This window comes from Balaenoptera physalus (genome assembly GCF_965194825.1).
Source record: "Balaenoptera physalus genome assembly, chromosome: 3".
Classification (NCBI taxonomy): Eukaryota; Metazoa; Chordata; class Mammalia; order Artiodactyla; family Balaenopteridae; genus Balaenoptera; species Balaenoptera physalus.
In genome coordinates, this window is record NC_138890.1 from 119,924,868 (window position 1) to 119,947,452 (window position 22,585).

A 22,585-nucleotide genomic window follows, 5' to 3' on the forward strand; every position below is an offset into this window, starting at 1 on the left:
AGAGAAAAATGTAGGGCCTGATCACATAAGACCTTATATGTCATCATGTGGGCTTGGGTTTCTCTAAGTATGAAAGGATTCATTCAAGGGCTGCAAGCTAAGGAGTGACATGATCTGACATATATACTAACAGTATTATTCTAACTACTATGTTGCAGGTTGACAAAGGGACCAAGGGCAGAGTGGGGGACTTGTTTGGAGGCCACTGCAATAATCCAGGCAAGAGACGATGGTGGGCAAGAACGGGGTGGTAGCAAGGGCAGCAAGAGCAGTAACTGGATTCTGGACACATTCTGAAGATAAAGCCAATTGGATTTCCTGGCAAATCGGAAGTGGGATGTGAGAGAAAGAGGGTGTCTCCAAAATTTGAAGACTGAGCTAAGGATGGAATTGCCATTAACAGAGATGGGGAGTGGCATAGGTGGTGCAGGTTTGGGAAAGGAAACCAGGGATTCAGTTTTGGGCATAAGTTTGAGAGGCCCACACGTGGAGAGCTGTCACACAGGCACTGAGATACACAGTCTGCAGTTTATTCTGCCCACCAAGTCCTTTTACTGATTTATTCTCATCAAAGCACTAGTGGGAAGATAAGAGATTAAAAGGAGGAAGAGTAGGGACGGTTCCCTGTCCTTGAGGATGTGGAAATCTAAAAAGGGAACATGAAAGCCTTTTCTGCCACCTATGGCACAGCCTAAGCTGGAAATGGCATCTTCCTTTTCTAACACTTGGAAAGGCATCAAAGGAATGAGATGAGTACATCCGAAGAGTGGTTTCAGACACAAAAACACGCCACCATGTTGACTGTCTGGGTTCCAGCTGTAGCCAAAATACATGCCAACGATACAAGCAAATGAAACCACATCCACCATTTTATGATAAAATCTCCCCCAAACTCCCCTCTTACAGTTCTGTTCTCCAGATAGAGTGTGGTCTACAGGGTTATTTTCCTTGGAAACCACAATCATTTTCCAAAGGAAAATGTGTTCGGGTTTTCTAATGGACAAGGAAGAGGACGAGACTAAGAACCGGGCCTCTCGAGTCAGCCCTGGCTCCCCTCCACGGGCCCCGCCCTGCCTCTGCCTCCTGACTTGGTTTCTCAATGTGTAAATACTGCAGCAGGGGAAATACTTTCCACTGCCTACACACAGGGCTTTTGTGAGCATTAATGAATTAATGTGTATAAAACACTATGAGCTACTCAAATAAAAGGACAATGAAACTCTATTTGTAAATTTTTGAGGTTCAGACAGAGCAATCTTAACTCTTTTCTTACAAACCCCACTGAAAATCAGACTAAGATATCAGAAGTTATCCTGCACCAGCCTGAAGAAACAAAATGAGATAATGTCTGAAAGCTCTTTGTGAAGTTCAACTCCAATGTTAGGATTTCTAGCAACAAGATAAAAATGCAATATTAAACAGGTTAAGAATCATTACAAACCAACAAAAAGCTGCAGTTCTAGTAAAGCTCCCTGTGGTGGTTAAATGTGTTGACCTGTGAGGCCATATTCTGAGTTGTTGCTGGAAACACGACAAGACCCGGGAAGAAAATAAGGGCTTTTGTCTAAGAGCCGTAGGATTGAGCACAGCGTAAGAGCCGTCCATGAAAAGAGCTTTGTTGAAGGCATTTTCCCTTATTTTCTAGACGCTGTCCAAGTCCACTCAAGTGGTCACGGTTACCACTGAAGTGAAGAGGTCACTGTATAGATTCTGCTGATAATCCAGGTAGATGGTTTTCCCTGCCCGCTGTGATTTTTACTTCAGTATTCAAACAACCTTTCACGTTGTCTCGTTCCTGGCTCAGACTGTGCCAGAAACCAGATGAACACACGACCTGGAGGTGGAACCTTTCCCCCACCAAGCAATGATGTGCTCAGATTACTGTGACCATCAGGTTTTCTCACACCTCAACTTTTCATTTCAGAAAGAGAAGAGCAAGTGGTGGCTAGAAAAATATCCGACACGCAGAGGGCAGAAACAACAAGCTACAAATGACTCCATGATTCACCTGGATCTAGACCAAAGATCTTGATGAGTTCATCCCGACAACGTTTCCGCGAGCAGGCCGGCACGGTCCCCCCACTGTGGACACCTCAGGCGGGAAAGGCTGACTCGCCCAAGGTCAGCCCGTTCTAATCCCTGAGCTGCTCATGACTCACGGTAAATTCCAAACTACCAGTTCCGTGTTTACTGCACACGGACCCTAATCTCCCAACTGGTTTCCCTACTTTTGGCCCCAGCTCGCTCCAGTCCGTGAGGCCCGCAACCAAAAGATTCCACTTCTTCAAATATTGCTCTGGGTGTCCAGCCCCCGTCACCTACTCTAAGCCTCTCGGTGGCTCCCCACTGCCGAGAGAGGAAAGGCCACCCTTCTACACCTGCCATTCAAGGCCGCTGTGTGTGAGCGTCCCTCCCAGGGCCTCCGACAACACTTCCTTTCTCCTCTAGAGGGGGCTTTGTGGTGTTCTGGCTGTCGGGCATCTTTCCCTTTTTCCAGTTAGCACCTGCATCCCCCCTCTGGGGAGCCCTCCACTGTGCACAGCTTTGACAGGAAGTAGGATCCCATTGTCCTTACAGAAGCCAACGGGAATTCGTTGCAGCCAGGGATGGGTACGTGGGGTAGAGGGCTTATGCAAGGGAATGCCATAGGGGCAGTTAGGGTCATAGTTAGGCATCAAAGTCTGTTTCCATTATCACCCAAGAACTACAGCTAAGGCACTCTCCAGCCTATTTCCTACAACTTCCCATTACAGGCTGGCCATTCTATGAGGGTGGCCTACTACGTATCCCCATCTCCCCCACCCAAACACTGTATGTACACTTCCACCCCTGTGCTATCTTCCTGGAAAACACAGAGCAGAGGTGCCTGACCGGGGTACACAGGGCAGGAACAACAAACCCAGTCCAGGAGCTGGGCATGCTGAGTCTTGAAGGATGAAGGCAAGTGAAGTAGACTAAAGGGAAGGATGTGGGGCTGGAGAGGAGACACATTCCAGCCTGTACACTGAGCACAGAGAACATGTCGATCTATGTAGGGTCTGAAGTCTCTTCTTTAGAGCTGCGTGCAAGATGACAAGGGGACAAAAGCTGAGACTAGAGATGCAAGCAGAGCTCCGCTCAGCACTTTACCATTCGAGTCTCCACCCTGAAGCTTAAGGGGTGGCTTAGAAGAAATACAAGAATAAATCCCTAAAAGCCAGAAAGAGAGCAAAACTCTGTTTCTCCCAATTAGCTTTTTGAAATTCCTAACATTTACTCTTAATATATGCACTCACCTCCACAAAATACAACATAATATTAAACCAAGACACCTGCTTCAGTTAAACTCATTCCAAAATAATTTAGTTTTGTATATATAGCACCCCAAAAAAAATCAACCCCATCACATTCCTGAGCAAAAGTAGGAAACAGAAGCAACAGCAGTGTGTCCAAGTGTCAGGCTGTGGAAAGAACCAAGGCAGAAAAGAGACACATAACCTGGATTAGGGTTCTCAATCTGTCTCTAACTAGATGTGTGACTTTGGGCACGTTACTTAATTCAAGCCTTGATTTCCTTAACTGTAAAACGTAGCTAATGATGACAACAGCTACGAGACTGTTAGGGTGATGAAACTGAAGGTACCTAAAGCACCTGGCACACTCAGCCACACACTGACGCCGTCCCTTTCTTCCCAAGGAACAGTTCCCCCAACAAAGACCTCAGTTTCTGGAAGGCATGTCCCTCACTCCCTGAGGCATCACTGGAAAACCAGTGGGCCAGGAGTGAGGAGATGTGGGTTCCTATAACTGCCGTTTCCAACCGTGTGACTGGGAGAGGTCAACCAACCACTTGGGAGCTCCATTTCCATATCTCTAAAAAGGAGACAATAATCACTGCCCGCTCCTGGACATGCAAGGATTAAGGGAGAGTCACAGAAGCTTTTACGAACTCCAGATACATAAACTATCATCACCAAGTATTTGTGTACTTATAAATGACCTTCTCTGAGACATATTTCTGACACCACCTTTGAAATTCCAGTTCAACCACTTTCCTCATGTCACTCGTGAACCTACAAAGACTCTTTATGCTTGTTAGGCCTCTTTCAAATTCTGTTTGATTTCCAACTCTCCTTAACGTGGTCCCACCTTACCTGGCTCTCAAATACTCTTTCCTCCTGCTCTCGCAGATTTGCACGCTGTCCCTCTCATGGTCCACACTCACTCCCGCCCCTGCGCTGGCTCTCCTACTTAAAGCACCCTTCCTTCTCCCTCTCTGTTGACCTAAGTGGATAAATCCTAACACCCAACTTATTCTACCTGCTCCATTACACCGCTGGTTACTCCAGCAATAAGGATTCTCTCCTAGTTCTGAACTCCCTACCAGACTCTCAGTTGATATTTTACTAAATTCCCTAATTTCTCCTCTCTGCTAGTGTTTTCTTCAACTAGGTAACAAGCTTCTTAAGGGAAGAGAGCATGTCATTTTTATGCCCATTGCCCATTCCCTAAAAAGTTCAACATAGCACAACAACATAGAAGGAGAACATGGACGGGAGGTTCTCACACCTCTCTGTGCACCAAAACTTTCATCCTTGGTTCATTTCCACAAACTCTTAACAAGCACCTACTCTGTGCCTGATGTTAATGAAACCAAGGTGAGCAGGGCAAGTTCCCAGGTCTTAGAGGCTCAAGACACCAACAGGTCAATGACAGACTCCAGTCCAGTGGAGCAAGGGAAGCTGCAGATTCTAATGCTGACTTTCAATCTACAACCACGGTTAAAACAAAACTGCCTCTTCCCTTGTAGGAATCGAGCCATGAATTCTGACAAAGATGTACTTAATGCATTATGAGCAAAATGTTGGGAATAATCAAAAAGTCTCACATTGAGAATAGTATACTAATTTTATGCAGTCACTGAAAATGATAATTTTTGAAGGGTATTTAACAAACATATTAATAATATCAAAAGTAAAAAATAAAGAATGCCCCATGTATGTACTATGTGATCCCAATTACGTTACGGTGAAACAAGCTGTGGTCGACCAGAGGTTCACTGTCCACCAGGCCCCACCTCAAGCACTTCACACAATGACCACGACAAGGGCAGCCTGGGTGAGACCTTCCACATCCCCCATGATCTCCACCAGCTTCCCCCAAATAACACAACCTAACTAAAACTGTGTTTGGCTTCAAGACAAGCCCCCTCTTCCTAGTACAACTGCTTTCCCTCCATTCTTACTATAGTGAAAAGCTGGAGTTGCCTCTTAACATATGTTAATCATTTATTCTGCACCATTGTCCATAAAGTGTTGTTACTGTCATTTCCTGGATGAGAAAACGGACGGAGGGCCCAAAGTCACCAGCTTAAAAAAAAAAAAAAAAAAAAAAAAAACAGGTAGAGCTGGGAATTAGAGCCATGTATATCTCGTCCTGATCTCATTACCTGGACCATAACACCAAGAGCATTTTCCATCCCCCTCTCAGGCCCAACCAAACTCAGCAGACTGTCAAAGCCCCACGTGTATGATCAGGCCAGGGCTGAGTTCCTGGGAAATCTTACCTCATTCATGCTCTCACTATAACTCTCCTAAATGTATTAGACCTAATTGTAGCATTTGTCTATCAAAAGTATTTTGGTCTCCCTGAGATGTAGAATTTCAGTGTCTAATAACTCCTCCATGCATTAATTATCAAGTAACCTGTATACAGACAAGCTTTTCATTTGGATAGATGAGAAACCTACATATACAGGTAATTTCAATTAGGACACATCTCTCAGGTTATGAATGGGCCAGATTCCAACACCTGTAAATGGGTTATTTGCAGCTGCTACATGCCATGGGGGTTAAATATCCAGACCAGCCCACAAGAGCCTTTTTACCTCAAATACTAACCCGTGAGTATTTTTTTTTTCATAAATTTATTTATTTATTTATTTTTGGCTGCGTTGGGTCTTTGTTGCCGTGTGCGGGTGAGCGGGGGCTACTCTTCGTTGTGGTGCGCAGGCTTCTCATTGCGGTGGCCTCTCTTGTTGCGGAGCATGGGCTCTAGGCGTGCAGGCTTCAGTAGTTGTGGCTCATGGGCTCAGTAGTTGTGGCTTGTGGGCTCTAGAGCGCAGGGTCAGTAGTTGTGGCACGCGGGCTTAGTTGCTCCGCGGCATGTGGGATCTTCCCGGACCAGGGCTCGAACCCGTGTCTCCTGCATTGGCAGGCAGATTCTTAACCACTGCACCATCAGGGAAGTCCCTAACCTGTGAGTATTGTCCTAAGCATCATGTTTACCCATGTTTCCACAGGACAATCAGAGTTCGCATTTAGAATTCCAAAAACATACTTCCTCCTGCTATAACCCTGGTTGTGGGATTAGACCCTCCTCCCTGCCCCACATTCATGGAGCCATGGAAGCCAGGACTCTCCCAACTTACGTGAGAAACAGGGCTGCAGTCTGAGGGCTGCAGCAGGGCCCAGCATCCGCAGTCTGGGTCCCCTTCCCTTTACTGCAGGGGGGATGCAAGGGGCTGACCCACAGCCCCCTTCCCTGCCACCACCCACTGTGATAGACATGGTGCCCCTGAGAAACGAATTTCTGTCCCAGTTTCTCCTTTACCCTGCTATTATTCCTCAAGCAAGCACACATTCTCTTCTGATATTTTCCAGGTACTTTTTCTACTGGTAACAAATAGAAACATCCAATAGAAATAACAAATAAGAGTTGGTTACAAAATATACATTAAATTCACTGAGAAGAGCGGGTTCAAGTATGCTGCCCTGGCTTTATTTTACTCACTAGGAACACGTCCCCAGGGGCAAGCATTGATAATTTCAAGTCTCTGAGCTCCAGTTTCCTGATCAAGAAAACAAGAGGGCTGAACTGCTTTACAGCAACAGCTCCTTAATCATAAACTGGGTGGCAATGAAACCTCTCCCAACACTCATAGTGAGAGTCTGATATTTCTGGCTCTTCCTTGCTCTACCAACAAAATCATCCTTGGTTCTAAAAAGCCTCATCCAAACCCTCCTCAATCCCTTCAATTCTGGGTCAGGCGCCCCTGGGCCCCTCTCCCTCTCCAGCCCCACCACCACCAAGAACATACCAAATAGGAAAAAAGCTACATAAGTGATATTTCGGAGGCAGGACCATATATTGGTTAAAAGCCCAAGATTCAGATTCAGATATGGGTGTCAATCCAGTTTAGCAACTTATTAGCCTGTGACCCCAGGCAAGTCACTTAGTCTAAGCCTCTGTTTCCTCATCTATAAAATGGAGACCCTAACAATGCCTATTTCATATGATTGTTGTAAGAAGAAGTGAGTAACACACATAAAGCCCTTAGCAGCCTGGCACATGCACGCACTATGATGCCATTATCGTGGTCGTGGTGGCAGTGATTATTACTGCTACAAATATTACTTCCCTGAAAGATGCTACAGCCTGATTGAAATGAGATTCTCCCCCAGAGGATGACTAAACTATAAAATTCAACCCAAGAGCCACTCCTGAGACAGGGAGAAGCTTCTGTTTGCAGGGGGCATTGAAAGATGGGGTGAGGGGCGAGGGGAGCTGTTGATGAGAAGTGGGAGGGGAAGATGCAGTCCTATGCATTTACCCTTGCTCCTACCCTCCGTTCTCCAGGAAGAAGGGCCCTCACATCGAGGGCTAGCCCAGGAAAGGCATTCCTACAGCCACCTGACTGTGAGGGATGCAAGGCAGGCCTGTGCAAGAGAAGAACAGCCTGTCAGATCTAGAATTGAACTTGTTTAGGGAACAATCAGTCCCCTACGTCATTTAATGAGAAGCTGCATTCATGTTTCTTTTAAAATTCTAGGAATCGCTGATAAGTTTTACTGACTTACTTCTGGTAATACTGTGCTTCACATGTAAAATATCATCCCTGCCTCTGTATTCTAGCAGCAGTAGGTTTTTAATAGTATTTCCTGGAAATGGTCTATTTCCCCAAGCACTGAAAAGGAACTCTCAATGTAAGGGGTTCCATGCAAACAGGTCCATCCAGTTAACAGTGCAGAGGCACCCTCAACCAAAGCAAGATTCACTATTGCAGGGAAAATAGGCGTTTTCTGGACATAATTTTCTAAAACATTACTCATGGAACCAGAGAACCTGCCATTATATCAGCATGTGGATGTCAAACTAAAGCACCTCTGGATGTGAGTTCACAGCAAATTTGTCAATAAAATCAAGATAAATTCACCCCCCTGAGGACAATATAACTTTTGATGCACAAGGAAGAAGAATATCCATAAGAATGAGGATAATAATAAAGACAACTGAAAAATTTAATGAAATCCCCAATCACTTTATTAGTTCACTTAACTAACACTTATTGGGTAATTAAAATGTGCCAAATATTGTACTAAGATCTAGAGAAAAGATGACTCAACCTTTGCCCTTAAAATGCTCAATCCAATGAGAATGATAGACTAAAACAGATTATATGCCCAGTGTGGCACAGGTAATACCAAGTAGTAGGATCAAATTAGAAGAGCAGAAACTGGTTGGAAGAGATATGACAGACTGCCAGATGACCCCAGATATCCATTCTCCCCTTCATTTTAGTAGTAGAATCCTTCGATTTCAGCTGTGCACATGGCCAACCAGCTAAAGCTACACGGCCCAAAATGGTAGCCACTACTACACATGGCTATTAAACACTTGAAATGTGGCTAATCCTACATGTTGAAATGATATTTTAAATATATTGGGCTAAATGTACTGGGTTAATTTCCCTTGTTTCCTATTTTTCAATATGGTTATTAGAAAATTTTAAGTTACATATGCAGCTCCCATTATCTTTGACAGTGCTGAGCTAAGGACTCTATTACCCAGCCTCCCCTGAAGTTCAATGTGGGCATACGATGAAGTTTTGGTTAGCAAGATGTGAACAGGAGTCCTGTATACAGGGTCTGAGTCAGGCCCTTCAGAGGAAGGAGTGGGGCCTCCACACCCTCTTTCCCGCTTCTTACCAGTTGGATGCAGGTATGTGGAGGTGAGCCAACTGCACTCATGCCAATAAAGATAATGCCCTATGGATGGGGGAGCAACATGAAAGAAGGAACATGGTCCTTGGATAACCTCACAGAGGGAGCCACCCGACTCTCCAGTTAGACTTTTATGTACGTAAGAGAAATTCCTGCCTTGTTTAAGTCTCTCTAAAGTCACCTCAACTATATTCTAGCTAACAGAGGAGGGTGTAAAATGCTTCCTAAAGGAGATCATACCTTTAAAGACATCTTCAAGAGCGTTAGTTAGCCAGGCAAAGGAGAGAGGTATATTGGTCATGAGGGCCAGGTGCAAAAAGAAGGGTGTTTGGGGCACAGGAGATGACAGAGCCAAGGCAGAGAGGCAAGGGTCAGTGGGATGTGTCCAGTGAGCTTTCAAACAGGAGCACAAGCTTGGAGACAGGGAGCTCTGGAAGAGGGAGAGGTAGTACTCAAGATGAGGCTGCAAAGGCTGGTCAAATGCCTGAAAGCCGTGAATGGTAGGTTGACAACCTGGAACTTTTGCACATAGGAATGGAGAACTACTGAAGATTCTACCTCAGGAGGGAACAATTTTTCCGGTGCCAGTGCATAAAGTGGATGTTCAGGAGGCCAAATCAAAGGCAGGAAGTGAAGGACTATCCCAGATAAGGTGTGATCAGGGTCTGACCTGCAGCAGTAGCAGTGTGGAGAAGATGGGACAGAATTAAGCCTGTTCAAAAGGTCCAGTCACCCTAGGGGGCAAAGAAGAGGGAGAAGTAAAACAGACTCTCAGACTTCTGGGCTAAAGGAGGGGACCAACAACTAAGGTAGGAGGAGGAGTCATTTGGGGTGGAGTAGGAGGTGACAGGCTCAGTTTCAGACACACTGAGATGTCGCCATTTGTGCCAAAGCACGTCATTAACAGCTGTCCCTTGCCTAGAGCTTAAATATGGTACCAGAAACAAGATGCAGATGCCAGGGAGGTACTTATGTAGACACCCGGTGTCCACAGACATCAATGTCCCAACAGGGGGTGGTAAACAGCAGGAGGAAGGAGAGGAAGGGAAAAGGGAGGTAAAGTTAATCAAAATCACATAAATGTAAAACACTGCTGAGACTCTCCAGGCTCTTCTCAGAAAAAAAAAGTAGAGAAACAAACGTTCACAAGACTTTTTAGGGGGAAATGGCAAACAAAAAGGAGTAGAGGGGCTTCCCTGGTGGCGCAGTGGTTGAGAATCTGCCTGCCAATGCAGGGGACATGGGTTCGGGCCCTGGTCTGGGAAGATCCCACATGCCGCGGAGCAGCTAGGCCCGTGAGCCACAACTACTGAGCCTGTGCGTCTGGAGCGTGTGCTCCGCAACAAGAGAGGCCGCGATATTGAGAGGCCCGCGCACCGTGATGAAGAGTGGCCCCCACTTGCCACAACTAGAGAAAGCCCTCGCACAGAAACGAAGACCCAACACAGCCAAAAATAAATAAATAAATAAATTTTTTTTTAAAAAGGAGTAGAAACTATTATAAAAACTTAAAGCAAAACTTTTGTCCAAAATGGCTCTCTTAACCTCTACATTAAATTTTATCAGTAATAAAAGCATATCCCAAATGACTTAGAATACTTCATCTTCTCATATTCATTACCATGTTTCCTAAGGAAGGATCACACATAAAGATACTGCAACTCCATTTTAAGTTTTATAAAACTAAAATTAATCAAAATGAGATTAAAATTTCGTAGTGAGTAGTTTCTTTTCAAGACTCTAGACCACAGGATCTGCTATTTTTGCAGGACTTGTGTATTCACTTTGCCTATTTTTTAGGAAACAACCTGAGAAGAAATCCCATCACTTCTGAATTTTGAAAATGCTAGTGCGATTGGGAACCCTAACAACCTAGTTACATAAATATCTTTAAAAAAAAACATGACCCTGAGCAAGTTGCTTAACATCTCTGAGCTCTAGTTTCCTCATTTTGCAATGAAAATCTGACCCACCTTCCTACCTCCCAGAATTGTTGAGGATTATGTGAGATGTTAACAGGAGCCCTCTATAAACTGTAGAAGGATACGCAAATTTTATTTTCTTATACAGAAGAAATTCTGCAAGACTACTAAAAGTTCTTTCTTGGGTGCAGTGGCAAGCTAATGGACGGAGAGAAAGCAACAGTAATAATTAATCTTGATTTTCATAAAAAGTTTCCCAGGCAAAAACTAATCGATACCAGTGGAGTTTAATACAGATTCCCAGGTGCCACCTGCCAGAGATTCTAATTCCAGCAGTCTCAGTGCCCAGGAAATTGTATTTCAAGCTCCCCCGCCCTCGACCCCAGGTAGTTCTAATGACCAGCTAGATTGGGGACTCAAAGCTAGAAAATGCTGGCCAGATCACAGACCCTTTCGCATACACTGTAACTCAGCTGGCTGGATTCTGTGGCGGTTGGTCTATCCACTCCTGCAGTATTTATTGCGAGCACACAGTTTGCACCAGACACGGAGCTAGGTGCCGGGAGGGAGCCTACGATCTAGTAGGGGAAGTTAAAGACAACACGTACACCAGTGATGACGACAGGCAGCAAGCAATAAGTGCTCTGACAGAGTAGATGCAGGTCCTTACAGAGCACGCAGGACAGGGGAAACTGACCCAGACTCCAAGAAGAACGGCAGGCGGCCAGGTTTTTGCAGGGAGCAGAGGAGTGCAGAGAAAAGGGAATGGTGAGCAGAGGGAGAAATGCAAAGGCAGAAAACCAAGGTGTGTTCAGGGAGCTGCCTGAGACCTGTGTGGCAGGAGGGAAGGCCAGAGAGGAATACGGGAGCCAGACCACGAAGGGTCGTGAAAATTATGAGGCACTAGTGAAGGATTCCGAGCAGAAAATTGACATGCCCAGGTTTGTACTTTAGCAACTTCACCCTGAGAGCAGTGGAGGACTGGTGTGTGAAGTGGGAGGTAGGAGGATGCAGACAGGTAAAGGGAGCCTGGAAACAGGGATTATAATTAGGAAACCGTTATAGTAATCTAGAGAAAAGAGGCCTGAACCATAGGGCACACAGTGGAGATCACAGGAAGAATCCCACAAAAGTTAACTCAGGGTCTGCTAGTTAAATGCTTCTCTATAGCCTCGATTCCCACTAACTTAGCAGATAATGCATAGTGGGAAGATACAAGAGCAACATTTAGGGTGATCCTAGCAGTGGCATTCCTAGTGAATTTGATACCTAAAGCAGGTCATTTCACATCCCCCGCCTTGAGACTTCCCCGGCAGTCCAGTGGTTTGGACTCCGTGCTTCCACTTCAGGGGGCCTGGGTTTGATCCCTGGTCGGGGAACTAAGATCCCGCATGCTGCGCAGTGCAGCAAAAAATATATATATATATCGCCCTCCTCTACATGACAAAATTTTCAGTAATAGTTTTTTTTAAGGCATAATAATGGCAGGAAATGCACTGAAAATAATTATCTTATTGAACTACAAATATATAATCATGCCAGTAAAAAAAAAAATAATGCAAATGTCAATAAAACGCTTAAATGTCTTCCAGAGATACAATGAAAACAACTACTAAACTGTGCCAGTCATACAACTTTTGTTCATTTGTCTTTTAGTTCCGAAACAAATTTCAACTTGGAAGATATTCAAATTCAATAAAATAAAATATTTCAAATATAAAATATTCACTTATGAAACAACATTAAGACTCAACACTCACTCTGCTTCACTGCTTTACATTTTAAACACAAGAACTCCAAAGGGGGGCTTCCCTGGTGGTGCAGTGGTTGAGAATCTGCCTGCCAATGCAGGGGACACGGGTTCGAGCCCTGGTCTGGGAAGATCCCACATGCCGCGGAGCAACTAGGCCCGTGAGCCACAACTACTGAGCCTGCGCGACTGGAGCCTGTGCTCCGCAACAAGAGAGGCCGCAATAGTGAGAGGCCCGTGCACCGCAATGAAGAGCGGCCCCCGCTTGCCGCAACTAGAGAAAGCCCTCGCACAGAAACGAAGACCCAACACAGCCAAAAATAAATAAATAAGTAAATAAAGAACTCCAAGGGGTCACATAGAGTGACAGAATTAAAGTAACCCCAGTTTTGTTTTTTTACCATCCCTCTCCTATCATTGTTGATTTCAAATCGACTGTTTAAATGTACTGTTAAATAGTACTACAGAGATCGGATACACAAACTGAACCCAAAGCAAGCTTGAACAATGCCAAATCTTTGATTTTACTCTCAGAACCAACTTGTATACTATGTGCTGGGGACCAAATATATAACTGGGAGTTGTCCAAGTTCAACTCCATGTTGAATACAACGTTTATTAAGTTGTATAATAACTTAGACAACGTTTATTAGGTTGTAACACATTTAAGTCATTAAATGTGTTAATTTGAAGCTTTCATAGATATTATTAAAATGCCACAGTGACTGCAGGAATTATTTAGAGCTTAGACCAACAGAAGGATTCTGTGGGCAAGAAGTAACATTAACAGATATTGTTCATACCTGCTAGCGCATGGTGATAGCAAAACCAGACTGACTAAAGTCAATTTCTGCAGAAAAACTACTCCTTTATTGTCAGCATCCTGGCCGGGCAGCAGCAGAGGGGGGCAGGGATGACCACTGCCCATCCTCGAGATGCCACTGAAACCGAAAAGGGCCAAGGGGACAGAATCAAGGCCAACAAGGAACAAGTGCAGAGTGGTAGCGAGTGGAACAAAAGCAAACAGATAAATCCTTGGGAGTGATGAAATCAGAAGTCAACTTCAAGTTCAAAATGAAACACATTTAAAATGCCAACAGGCTGCTGGAATGCATAAAAATTCTGGGAACAAACCACAGGTATTGAGAGGTCAGAACTCTGGGTCTAGGATATTGTGCCTAGTCTGGAGCCTTCTCCCTAAGAAACAGCCATGAACTTAGAGGTCATAATTGACCCACCAGATAGCATATTAGATTCTATGGAAAAACAATTTTTAACTTCTGTTTTTCATCCTGGAAAGATTTAAGATGACAAGGTGTATAAATCAGATCCTCTACCACTGACAAGTGTCTTACCTGAATTGTGACAAATGGGAAAGATGAGATACTTAGTTTCACTATGAAGACAAATCTGAAAATGCAGAGGGAGTGAACATTTTTTTGGATCAGTTGAATAGAGTATAAGCTCTCCTGGTCTCTTTTACATGTGGACGAGCTGGCTTTCCCCTCTAAGCCTCCTGAGAGACACCACGGGAAAGTAAAGAGAGAAAGGAGTCCCACAGACTAGGAAGGATCAATAAACAAACTGCTGGACCTAGAGCAGGTTGTTTAACCTCCCATATCTCCTTAGTTCCCTTATCTGTAAAACAGAAGAGGTTGTTGTAGGAGATAAAGATAAGAGGCACAAGGCTCCAAGCAGAGTGCTGAGCAAAGGGAAAGCAATTAACAAACGGTTATCATCACCTTCATTATGGAACTCCAAACCAAATGACACAAAGAGGTCTTTCTATAGCTGATGAAAATCTCACCCCATTCTCCCTGTAACAAGGCCCTCAAATGCTACAGGGGCCGCATGGATGGTTGGATAAACCTCATAAGCTTCATTCCTCCAACTGTACGAAGACAAAAAACACAGTGGTTCTATCTATGGCCTATGACAATCACATGCTTAGCTAATTATTATTAATTAGTTCATCTTTTGCAGTAGGAACACTATGTACCCTCTCCCACCCCCACCCCAAGATCCAGAAGTGAGGTTTTTTGGTTTTTTTCCCAACTGTGTTAAACAGCCAGTTCATTCCCAGGGAGGTGGCCCAACTCAAGACTCTGGGATAATCAGTGTATACTTAGCCCAAATCATTTCTAGTATGGAGACTCAATTGACAACAGTAACACAATTTTACAATTGAATGACTCCAAAGCCAGATGAGATGAGCAAAAAACATTCTTGACCCTGTGGTTGCCTTTTTATTATGACCACCAACCCAAGAGTGAAGGGTCTTTTCGTCATTGGCTTTGAAGGATTAGAAGAGACTAATGCTTGGGGCTAATGAAAGAGTAAGGCAAACATTTACAAATCATTTAAGTGTACATACTCCCACCAACATATGAGAGAAGTACTCACAAAACCTCTCTTGGTGGCAATATATCTTTTCTGAAAGGGGGATTGTGGTCTCATGAAATGCCTCACTTAACGCTTCTGCTCAAGTGGCTTTATACTCTGGCTAAACAACAGAAGAGAAGAAAAACACTGGGTTTTGAGGGGGTTTTGATTGTGTTTTACTTTTTGCAACCTCTAGTACAGAAGCAGGGATTCCTGCTAGAACATGCCACTCATCAGCCCCTTTTCTTACACAACAGGCCTCTTTGAGACTTTCCTCCCCTACTTTGAGTTGTCTCCACATCTTCCTCCCATGTCACTGAATGCAGACAAAAAGACCCAGGACTGGTATCGTACCAGCTGATCACATTCACTGCTTTTCCACGTGTATATTCACAGAGTTATGCCATAAATAATTTTTCACAAACAGAACTGTCATTCTTTAGGTTTTGTATTTATATGTTATTTAAACTTGCCAAGTATTTCCATCTACAATTTCATCTGATTGGCAAACTCCTCAGCTTTATCTAGAGGGCTGGTATCATCCCCATTCACAGAGGGGGGACCTAGAAGTGCAAAACACTCTACTAAAGTTCAACTAGGTTTGCACTCCCAATCTCAAGTTTAATTTTCAGACTAAGTGAGAACACCTGCATTTTATGCAAAAGTGGCCTGTTAATAAATTCTTAACTAGCTGACAGAACAGTTTCTTAAAACTTTTTTCTAATGTTAGTAGTGCAGAAGAAAGTTCTGCTTTGACCTCTTTGGCACCATAAATATCAAAACTCTTTCAAACTGATGGGTGAGTGGCATTCTGACACAAGGCATGTGAAATATACTTAATAAGGCTGCTTAACTTTCTTAGGGGATTTTCATATTGTACATGTAACTGTTTATATATTGCTCAGAGAGTCACAGAAGGCAACAGATGAGGAAACTGAGGACAGGGATATGAGTCTTGCTTATGGGCTTGTGGCTAGGTGCCTGCCTGATCCCTTAAAGAGGAATGCAGAGAAGAATGCGAGGAAGAGCTGAGATGAGGGGCAGGAGCCCAGGCCCACCTCACCCCGCTCCTGTCACCTTGCATACCGTAGTACTAGTGTCCAAGACTTGCCATTTTCAAGACTGCTATTCACCATATGTGCATCTCACCTTAATCATATAGTGGTTTTGACACTTGTATCTATGCATGACAAAAATGGGACATTTATTGTTAACATTTCTGAAACAGATTGGTTTACCAATAAATGTTATTCTTTTTCTATACAAATTTGTCATTCCTAAATAAAAGAGTACAAATGTGAAAAACTAACTTCCTTATCATAGTTAAAAGCTTATACTAGGGCTTCCCTGGTGGTCCAGTGGTTAAGAATCTGCCTGCCAATGCAGGGGACATGGGTTCGAGCCCTGGTCTGGGAAGATCCCACATGCCGCGGAGCGACTAAGCCCGTGAGCCACAACTACTGAGCCTGCGCGTCTGGAGCCTGTGCTCTGCAACGGGAGAGGTCGCGACGGTGAGAGGCCCGCGCACCGTGATGAAAAGTGGCCCCCGCTCGCCGCAACTGGAGAAAGCCCTCGCACAGAAACGAAGACCCAACACAGCCAAAAATAAATATAAATTAATTAATTAATTAAAAAAAAAAACTTATACTAACGTGTCATAAGGTCTGTCTGTGATTGCATAAGTGATAATCACGACAGGCGTGCCTTCTTCAAATCTACTCACAGTCTTCTAAGTTACATGGGATACACTATAAACTTACATGCTTTTAATGTCTAGTGACGTTAAGACTCACTATCTCATGTAATCCCACATCACAAGAAAGGGAAGACTTCTGGTGGAAGAAACCACTGTCTTTTTACTTAAAAGAAGTTACCTACTGTATACTTATACTTAAAATGCAATAATTCTTATGGACTTATATATACTACCAAATGTAAAATAGATAGCTAGTGGGAAGCAGCCACATAGCGCAGGGAGATCAGCTCAGTGCTTTGTGACCATCTAGAGGGGTGGGATAGGGAGGGTGGGAGAGAGATGCAAGAGGGAGGAGATATGGGGATATATGTATATGTGTAGCTGATTCACTTTGTTATAAAGCAGAAACTAACACAACATTGTAAAGCAATTATACTCCAATAAAGATGTTAAAAAAAAAATGCAATAATTCTGTATCCAAGAAAGAAAAATAAAGGATTTAAACCATAAACTTATCCTACCAAAGAAAGCAAGCAGTAAATCACAAAATCACACAAAAAATAAGGCAGACTATAAAATAAAATGCTGTGTCTGGTATCTCACTGATAAAAATACAATTTATAAAAGTGTTTTTATTATGTGACAGAATGCATGTAAGTTTAGTTATGATTTTATTGATACATACACATTTTTACTAATCAGGAATATACTGACTCAAATATCCAAAGGTAAACACATGAATGTTCAACAGCTGCACAAGTTACTGACTTAAAAATTCTTCTTTGCACACATCCATGTAATTTCTTAATGTAGAAAAAGGAGATTTCTGCACCTACTTCCACCGGAAGATGCTACAGGTCAAGGAAGGGTGTTTCATTGGCTCTTCCTCCCTGCCAGAGGCCCCAGCACTGAGCATCTCAGAGCACTAAGCCCATACCTCCCCTAGAGCCGCTGCACACGCTGCCCTGTAAGGAGAGCCTGCATGACACACCTCTCATCAGGGGCTGCAGCAAACTTTCCACATCTCTCATATGGCTTTGTATAGCACCTTGCTTATAACAGAGCCCAATATTTTATTTCCCTGTTTTATTTCAAGGTAACTCAAGGTCATTGTAAAAAATTGTGTTCAACTGCATATGTACACAGAAAATAAAAACTCCCTCTAATCTCTCCATAGATGACTGAACAATATTTCATGCACGTCTGGCCTTAGGCCAGGTCTGTCAACAGACACGTCTTAACACCTACTTAGCTAAATTTTACACGCTGGAGACAAGCAGATCTTCTCACCAGACAGAGTCATCCTGGCTGGACATCAGTCTTCAAAAAAGCTACTCGTTCCCTCTTCCTTGTAATAAGCCTTAAATTCAATACAAACAAAAGTGCAGCAGCTACTCTAAAGAAGGAAAAAAAGGAAAAGAAACTATGAAAGTATCAGTAGGGAAATCAACCACATATTTGGAATTCTATGGGAATAAGTTAACAGAAGAAAACAGGCACCTGGCAGGAAAATATTTTAAGGAAATTATTGAGACGTGATACATTTCCTGTCAAAACAACACATGAGGTGGTGATTCATTTGATTAGTATCTTTTAAGCGCTATGCGACTTTAAATGCTCCATAAACTTAATGATATTCAATTGTGGCAACAAAGGATTTTATTTTTTAAGTACTAAGCTGTTCAAATGATCCTGTGCCCAAGAATAAAAACAAGCATGTACTCAATGTATTCACAACAGTATTCTTTAATGCCACTAAGGCAAGATAAGGAACTACTGTTTGCCTTCCCTAGTTTAGTTTTAGCCAAACTGGTGGCCGTGGACGTAATTCAAGTTATGGAGTCTTTAGTCCTGGACTGGAGAGCTGTCCGCCAACAACAGAAACATTAGAATCAGTTCGCGCTTAACTTAAGCAGACACCAAAGCCTTGATCAAACATTCAAAAAAAAAAAAAAATTCAAAAAAAAAAACAAAAACATTCAGGATTCTGTAAAATTGCTTCCATTCTCAAGTGTCTGTAGTTGGAAAAAAAAAAAAAATATATATATATATGGCTGGGTTTTTCCATACAAATTTAAAATGTAAACTCATTACAAGACTATTGCCAAAATAAATTGAAATACAAAATAGACATTACTGTTTGATAATATCCAAGTTTATCCCCTGCTCCCCACCAAATAGTTATCATAAGCCCAAATTTGAAAGGGTTTTTTTTAAATTAGCAACAATTATTTAAGTTCAATAAGCGTTTCAAGGCAAGTGCAGGAGTTTCTAGCTGAGTTATGACACCTGATACTCCAATTATATTTATGAACTAAGTACACAGATTTTCATTAAAATATCTATTTCTTAAATTCACTTCTGTTTTTATAACATCACTGAAGCTGACACATATTTACAATATAGATTATGCTTAGGAAACTATACCAAACAACAACAACAACAACAGTAACATAAAGACCAGGCAATACTTTGATTCCCATTATACCAGGCACGGCTGCCAGGCTGCTCAGAGCACCCTGCCCTCACCACCTCCACATCACAACATACGCATGTGCTTTCATGGCTTCTGATTTGGCAGCGCTGAGATTTCCTGAAAAGCTGCTTCTAAGCCTCTTCTCTCTATGCCTTCAGCACCCATACAGGCCTGCCTCTTAGCAATTACTAGCCAAACTCAACTCAATGACGGCTCAAAACTCTAACAGAACTCTCAAACCCCCTGAGGTAGAAAAGCTTTGGAAAGAACTCCTGGATAAAGGTTTAGAGCCCCTACACCCAGCAAGTAGAATCCCAAACACCAGTACAATAAGATATCTTTATCTTGAGGTGTCATGCCTTAAAATGCCACCTTTTTATGAGCACAAGTTTACGTTCTTTAATATTACTAGTCAGGAGCTACATTAAATACTAGAGGTTTTAGAAATTTGCTATACCTTTTGAAAAAAAAGGAGGATTTCACTTGTTCAATTTTACAAGTTGAAAACAAAGTGGAGCGAGGTGGGGAAGGAGAGGGGAGAAAAAGAAAGAACCATTATAAGTGTTATTTTAGCTAAAAATTGGCATTTATCAAAAATGCCATTGGGACTTTCCTGGTGGCGCAGTGGTTAAGAATCCGCCTGCCAATACAGGGGACACGGGTTCAAGCCCTGGTCCGGGAAGATCCCACATGCCGCGGAGCAACTAAGCCCATGCACCACAACTACTGAGCCCGCATGCCACAACTACTGAAGCCTGCGTGCCTACAGCCCGTGCTCTGCAACAAGAGAAGCCACCGCAATGAGGAGACCGCGCACCGCAATGAAGAGTAGCCCCCGCTCGCTGCAACTAGAGAAAGCCCGCGCGGAGCAACGAAGACCCAATGCAGCCAAAAATAAATAAATAAAAATAAATAAACTTTAAAAAAAAAAAAAAAAAAAAGCCATGAATTTCAGTGCATATTCTCCACCCAGCCTCAATGGAGTTAGGGACATAAAGTCCATCTGCTAAAATGAAATTAATATCTATTTTCAGTCATCTTTGAATTCAATTAAAAATAATTACTAGATTATTACTGGCTGAGTCCACCTCACTGCTCGTGAAGTATTCAGACAACAATAACATGAGCTGCCATCACAGGGAAATCTCAGGGTATAAGCAACCATTTCTCCCTGTAAAGATGCAACCCTGAAGTAGCTTCTTCAAACCCACCTTCCTGAACAGTTCAGACGTTGCCAGTCAAGTGTCTGAAAGTGCTCTGAAAACCAAACATTGGCTAGTAATCCAAGGGAGGCTCAAGACACCATCCTTACCTCCAGAGAAACACAGAACTCGAGAGTTAGGATGTACCATGGAGAAGGGGTTGGCCCAACTCCTCAGGTTTCAAATGAGTTCACTAGGGGGACTTCCCTGGCAGTCCAGTAGTTAATAAGACTCCACGCTTCCACTGCAGGGGGCACGGGTTCAATGCCTGGTCGGGGAACTAACATCCCGCATGCCACACGGCATGGCCAAAAAAAAAAAGAAGCAACCTAAAAATTAAAGGATATGAGACTTTTGCCTCATATTTCCTGTCCCATGGAAACTATTTTTTCTTTTTTTTATTATTTTATTTTTTTTATTGAAGTATAGTTGATTTTTAATGCTGTGCCAATCTCTGCTGTACTGCAAAGTGACTCAGTTATACACATACAGACAGTCTCTTTTTTATATTCTTTTCCATTATGGCTTATCACAGGATACTGAATATAGTTCCCTGTGCTGTACATTAGGACCTTGTTGTTTATCCAGTCTGTATGTAATAGTTTGCATCTACCAACCCCAAACTCCCAGTCAATTCCTCTCCCTCCCCCCTTCCCCTTGGCAACCACAAGTCTGTTCTCTACGTCCGTGAGTCTGTTTCTGTTTTGAAGATAGGTTCATTTGTGCCATATTTTAGATTTCACATATAAGTGATATCATATGGTATTTGTCTTTCTCTTTCTGACTTACTTCACTTTGTATGATAATCTCCAGTTGCATCCATGTTGCTATAAATGGCATTATTCATTCTTTTTATGGCTGAGTAGTATTCCATTGTATATATGTACCACATCTTCTTTATCCATTCATCTGTCAATCGACAGTGAGGTTGTTTCCATGTTTTGGCTATTGTGAACAGTGCTGCTGTGAACATAGGGGTGCATGTATCTTTTTGAATTATAGTTTTGTCTGGGTATATTCCCAGGAGTGGGATTCCTGGAGCATATGGTAATTCTATTTTTAGTTTTCTGAGGAACCTCCATACTGTTTTCCATAGTGGTTGCACCAACTTACATTCCCACCAACAGTGTAGTAGGGTTCCGTGCAACCTTTCTAAGTAAAGAACAAGGAACCATTCGAATTCCCATGGCTGACTTTAAAGATTTTAAAGATTCTTGACACTATGTTTTATATTCAATAAGCAAGCTATCAACATTTCTGGTTATTAAATAGGAGAAGAAAAAATACATAAGCATTTTATATAACAACTTAGTGTAACATGAAACATAACAATTGAAGAGAAATGCTTCTATTTTATTCCCCCTAAGAATCCATCAATTTAAAACTTAATAAAGCATTAATAATAGGTTTTGTGTATTGCCCCTGACCACCAAGAATGGTGACTGGCCAGCAGGAGACTGGCTAAGTCTCTAAGGGCTGTGATAACCGGTATAAAAGCAACTTCCAGAAATTCATCCCTGAGAACTTCTGAAGGAAGTTGCAAAGCTAGCAATTTCACAAAAGGCAACGCTGAAGAGTTAGATGAGCTGTTTCTTATACATAAATATATGTAGTGATACATACTGGGTGTTCTGTCACTCCATCCCACCCAGATCCACCTCCAAACGTTATCATCAATCAATGAAATCACTACTTAAAGAAATCATCATGATTCATAGAACTAATTGAAGACCTCCCATCTGGAGAGGATATGGATTCTGTGGAGATGTGGAGAGATCATTATGTTCAAGGAGCTCCCGATTCCTAGGTTTGTGCTCTTTTCTACTCAAATGATAAGAAGAATTGCTTTGTTTTTATCCTCCCCCCTGCCTCTTTTCCAGTACAAATAATGAGGATATCATGCTCTAAAGAACTGTGTCACACATACTAAAGCCCCAAATAACATGAGGCTGCCAAAAAACTAAGGATAATCAGATTTTTATTTCAACTTATTTTTCAAGCCAGAACATCAAGGAAGGGATAGATAGGTCTGCTTAGGACTGGTGATGTAGTGTAGATGAATGATAAGGAGAACTCCTCTACAGCTATTGAGATTTTGTCTCCTCTTGGAGAGAGATAACCTTCCAATTGAAAAGGACAGAAAAAACATCTGTAAGTGGGAAAGTCGATCATAAGA

General features: G+C 42.8%; 1 protein-coding gene across 12 annotated transcripts in view; it reads right to left on the reverse strand.

Moving 5' to 3' along the window:
• ARHGEF28 (Rho guanine nucleotide exchange factor 28) overlaps positions 1 to 22,585 on the reverse strand; it is a 312,161-nt gene that overhangs the window by 274,751 nt on the left and 14,825 nt on the right. The window contains exon 1 of one of the 12 annotated variants that reach the window (XM_082457063.1): positions 18,022 to 18,094. The exons of 9 other annotated variants lie outside the window; for them this stretch is intronic. In XM_082457063.1, coding sequence (XP_082313189.1) covers positions 18,022 to 18,034 — 13 coding nt within the window. In that variant the 5' untranslated portion in view covers positions 18,035 to 18,094. Of the gene's footprint in view, positions 1 to 18,021; positions 18,095 to 22,585 lie in introns of those variants that run through there. 2 more of the 12 variants (XM_082457052.1, XM_082457054.1) reach the window with 2 other exon arrangements.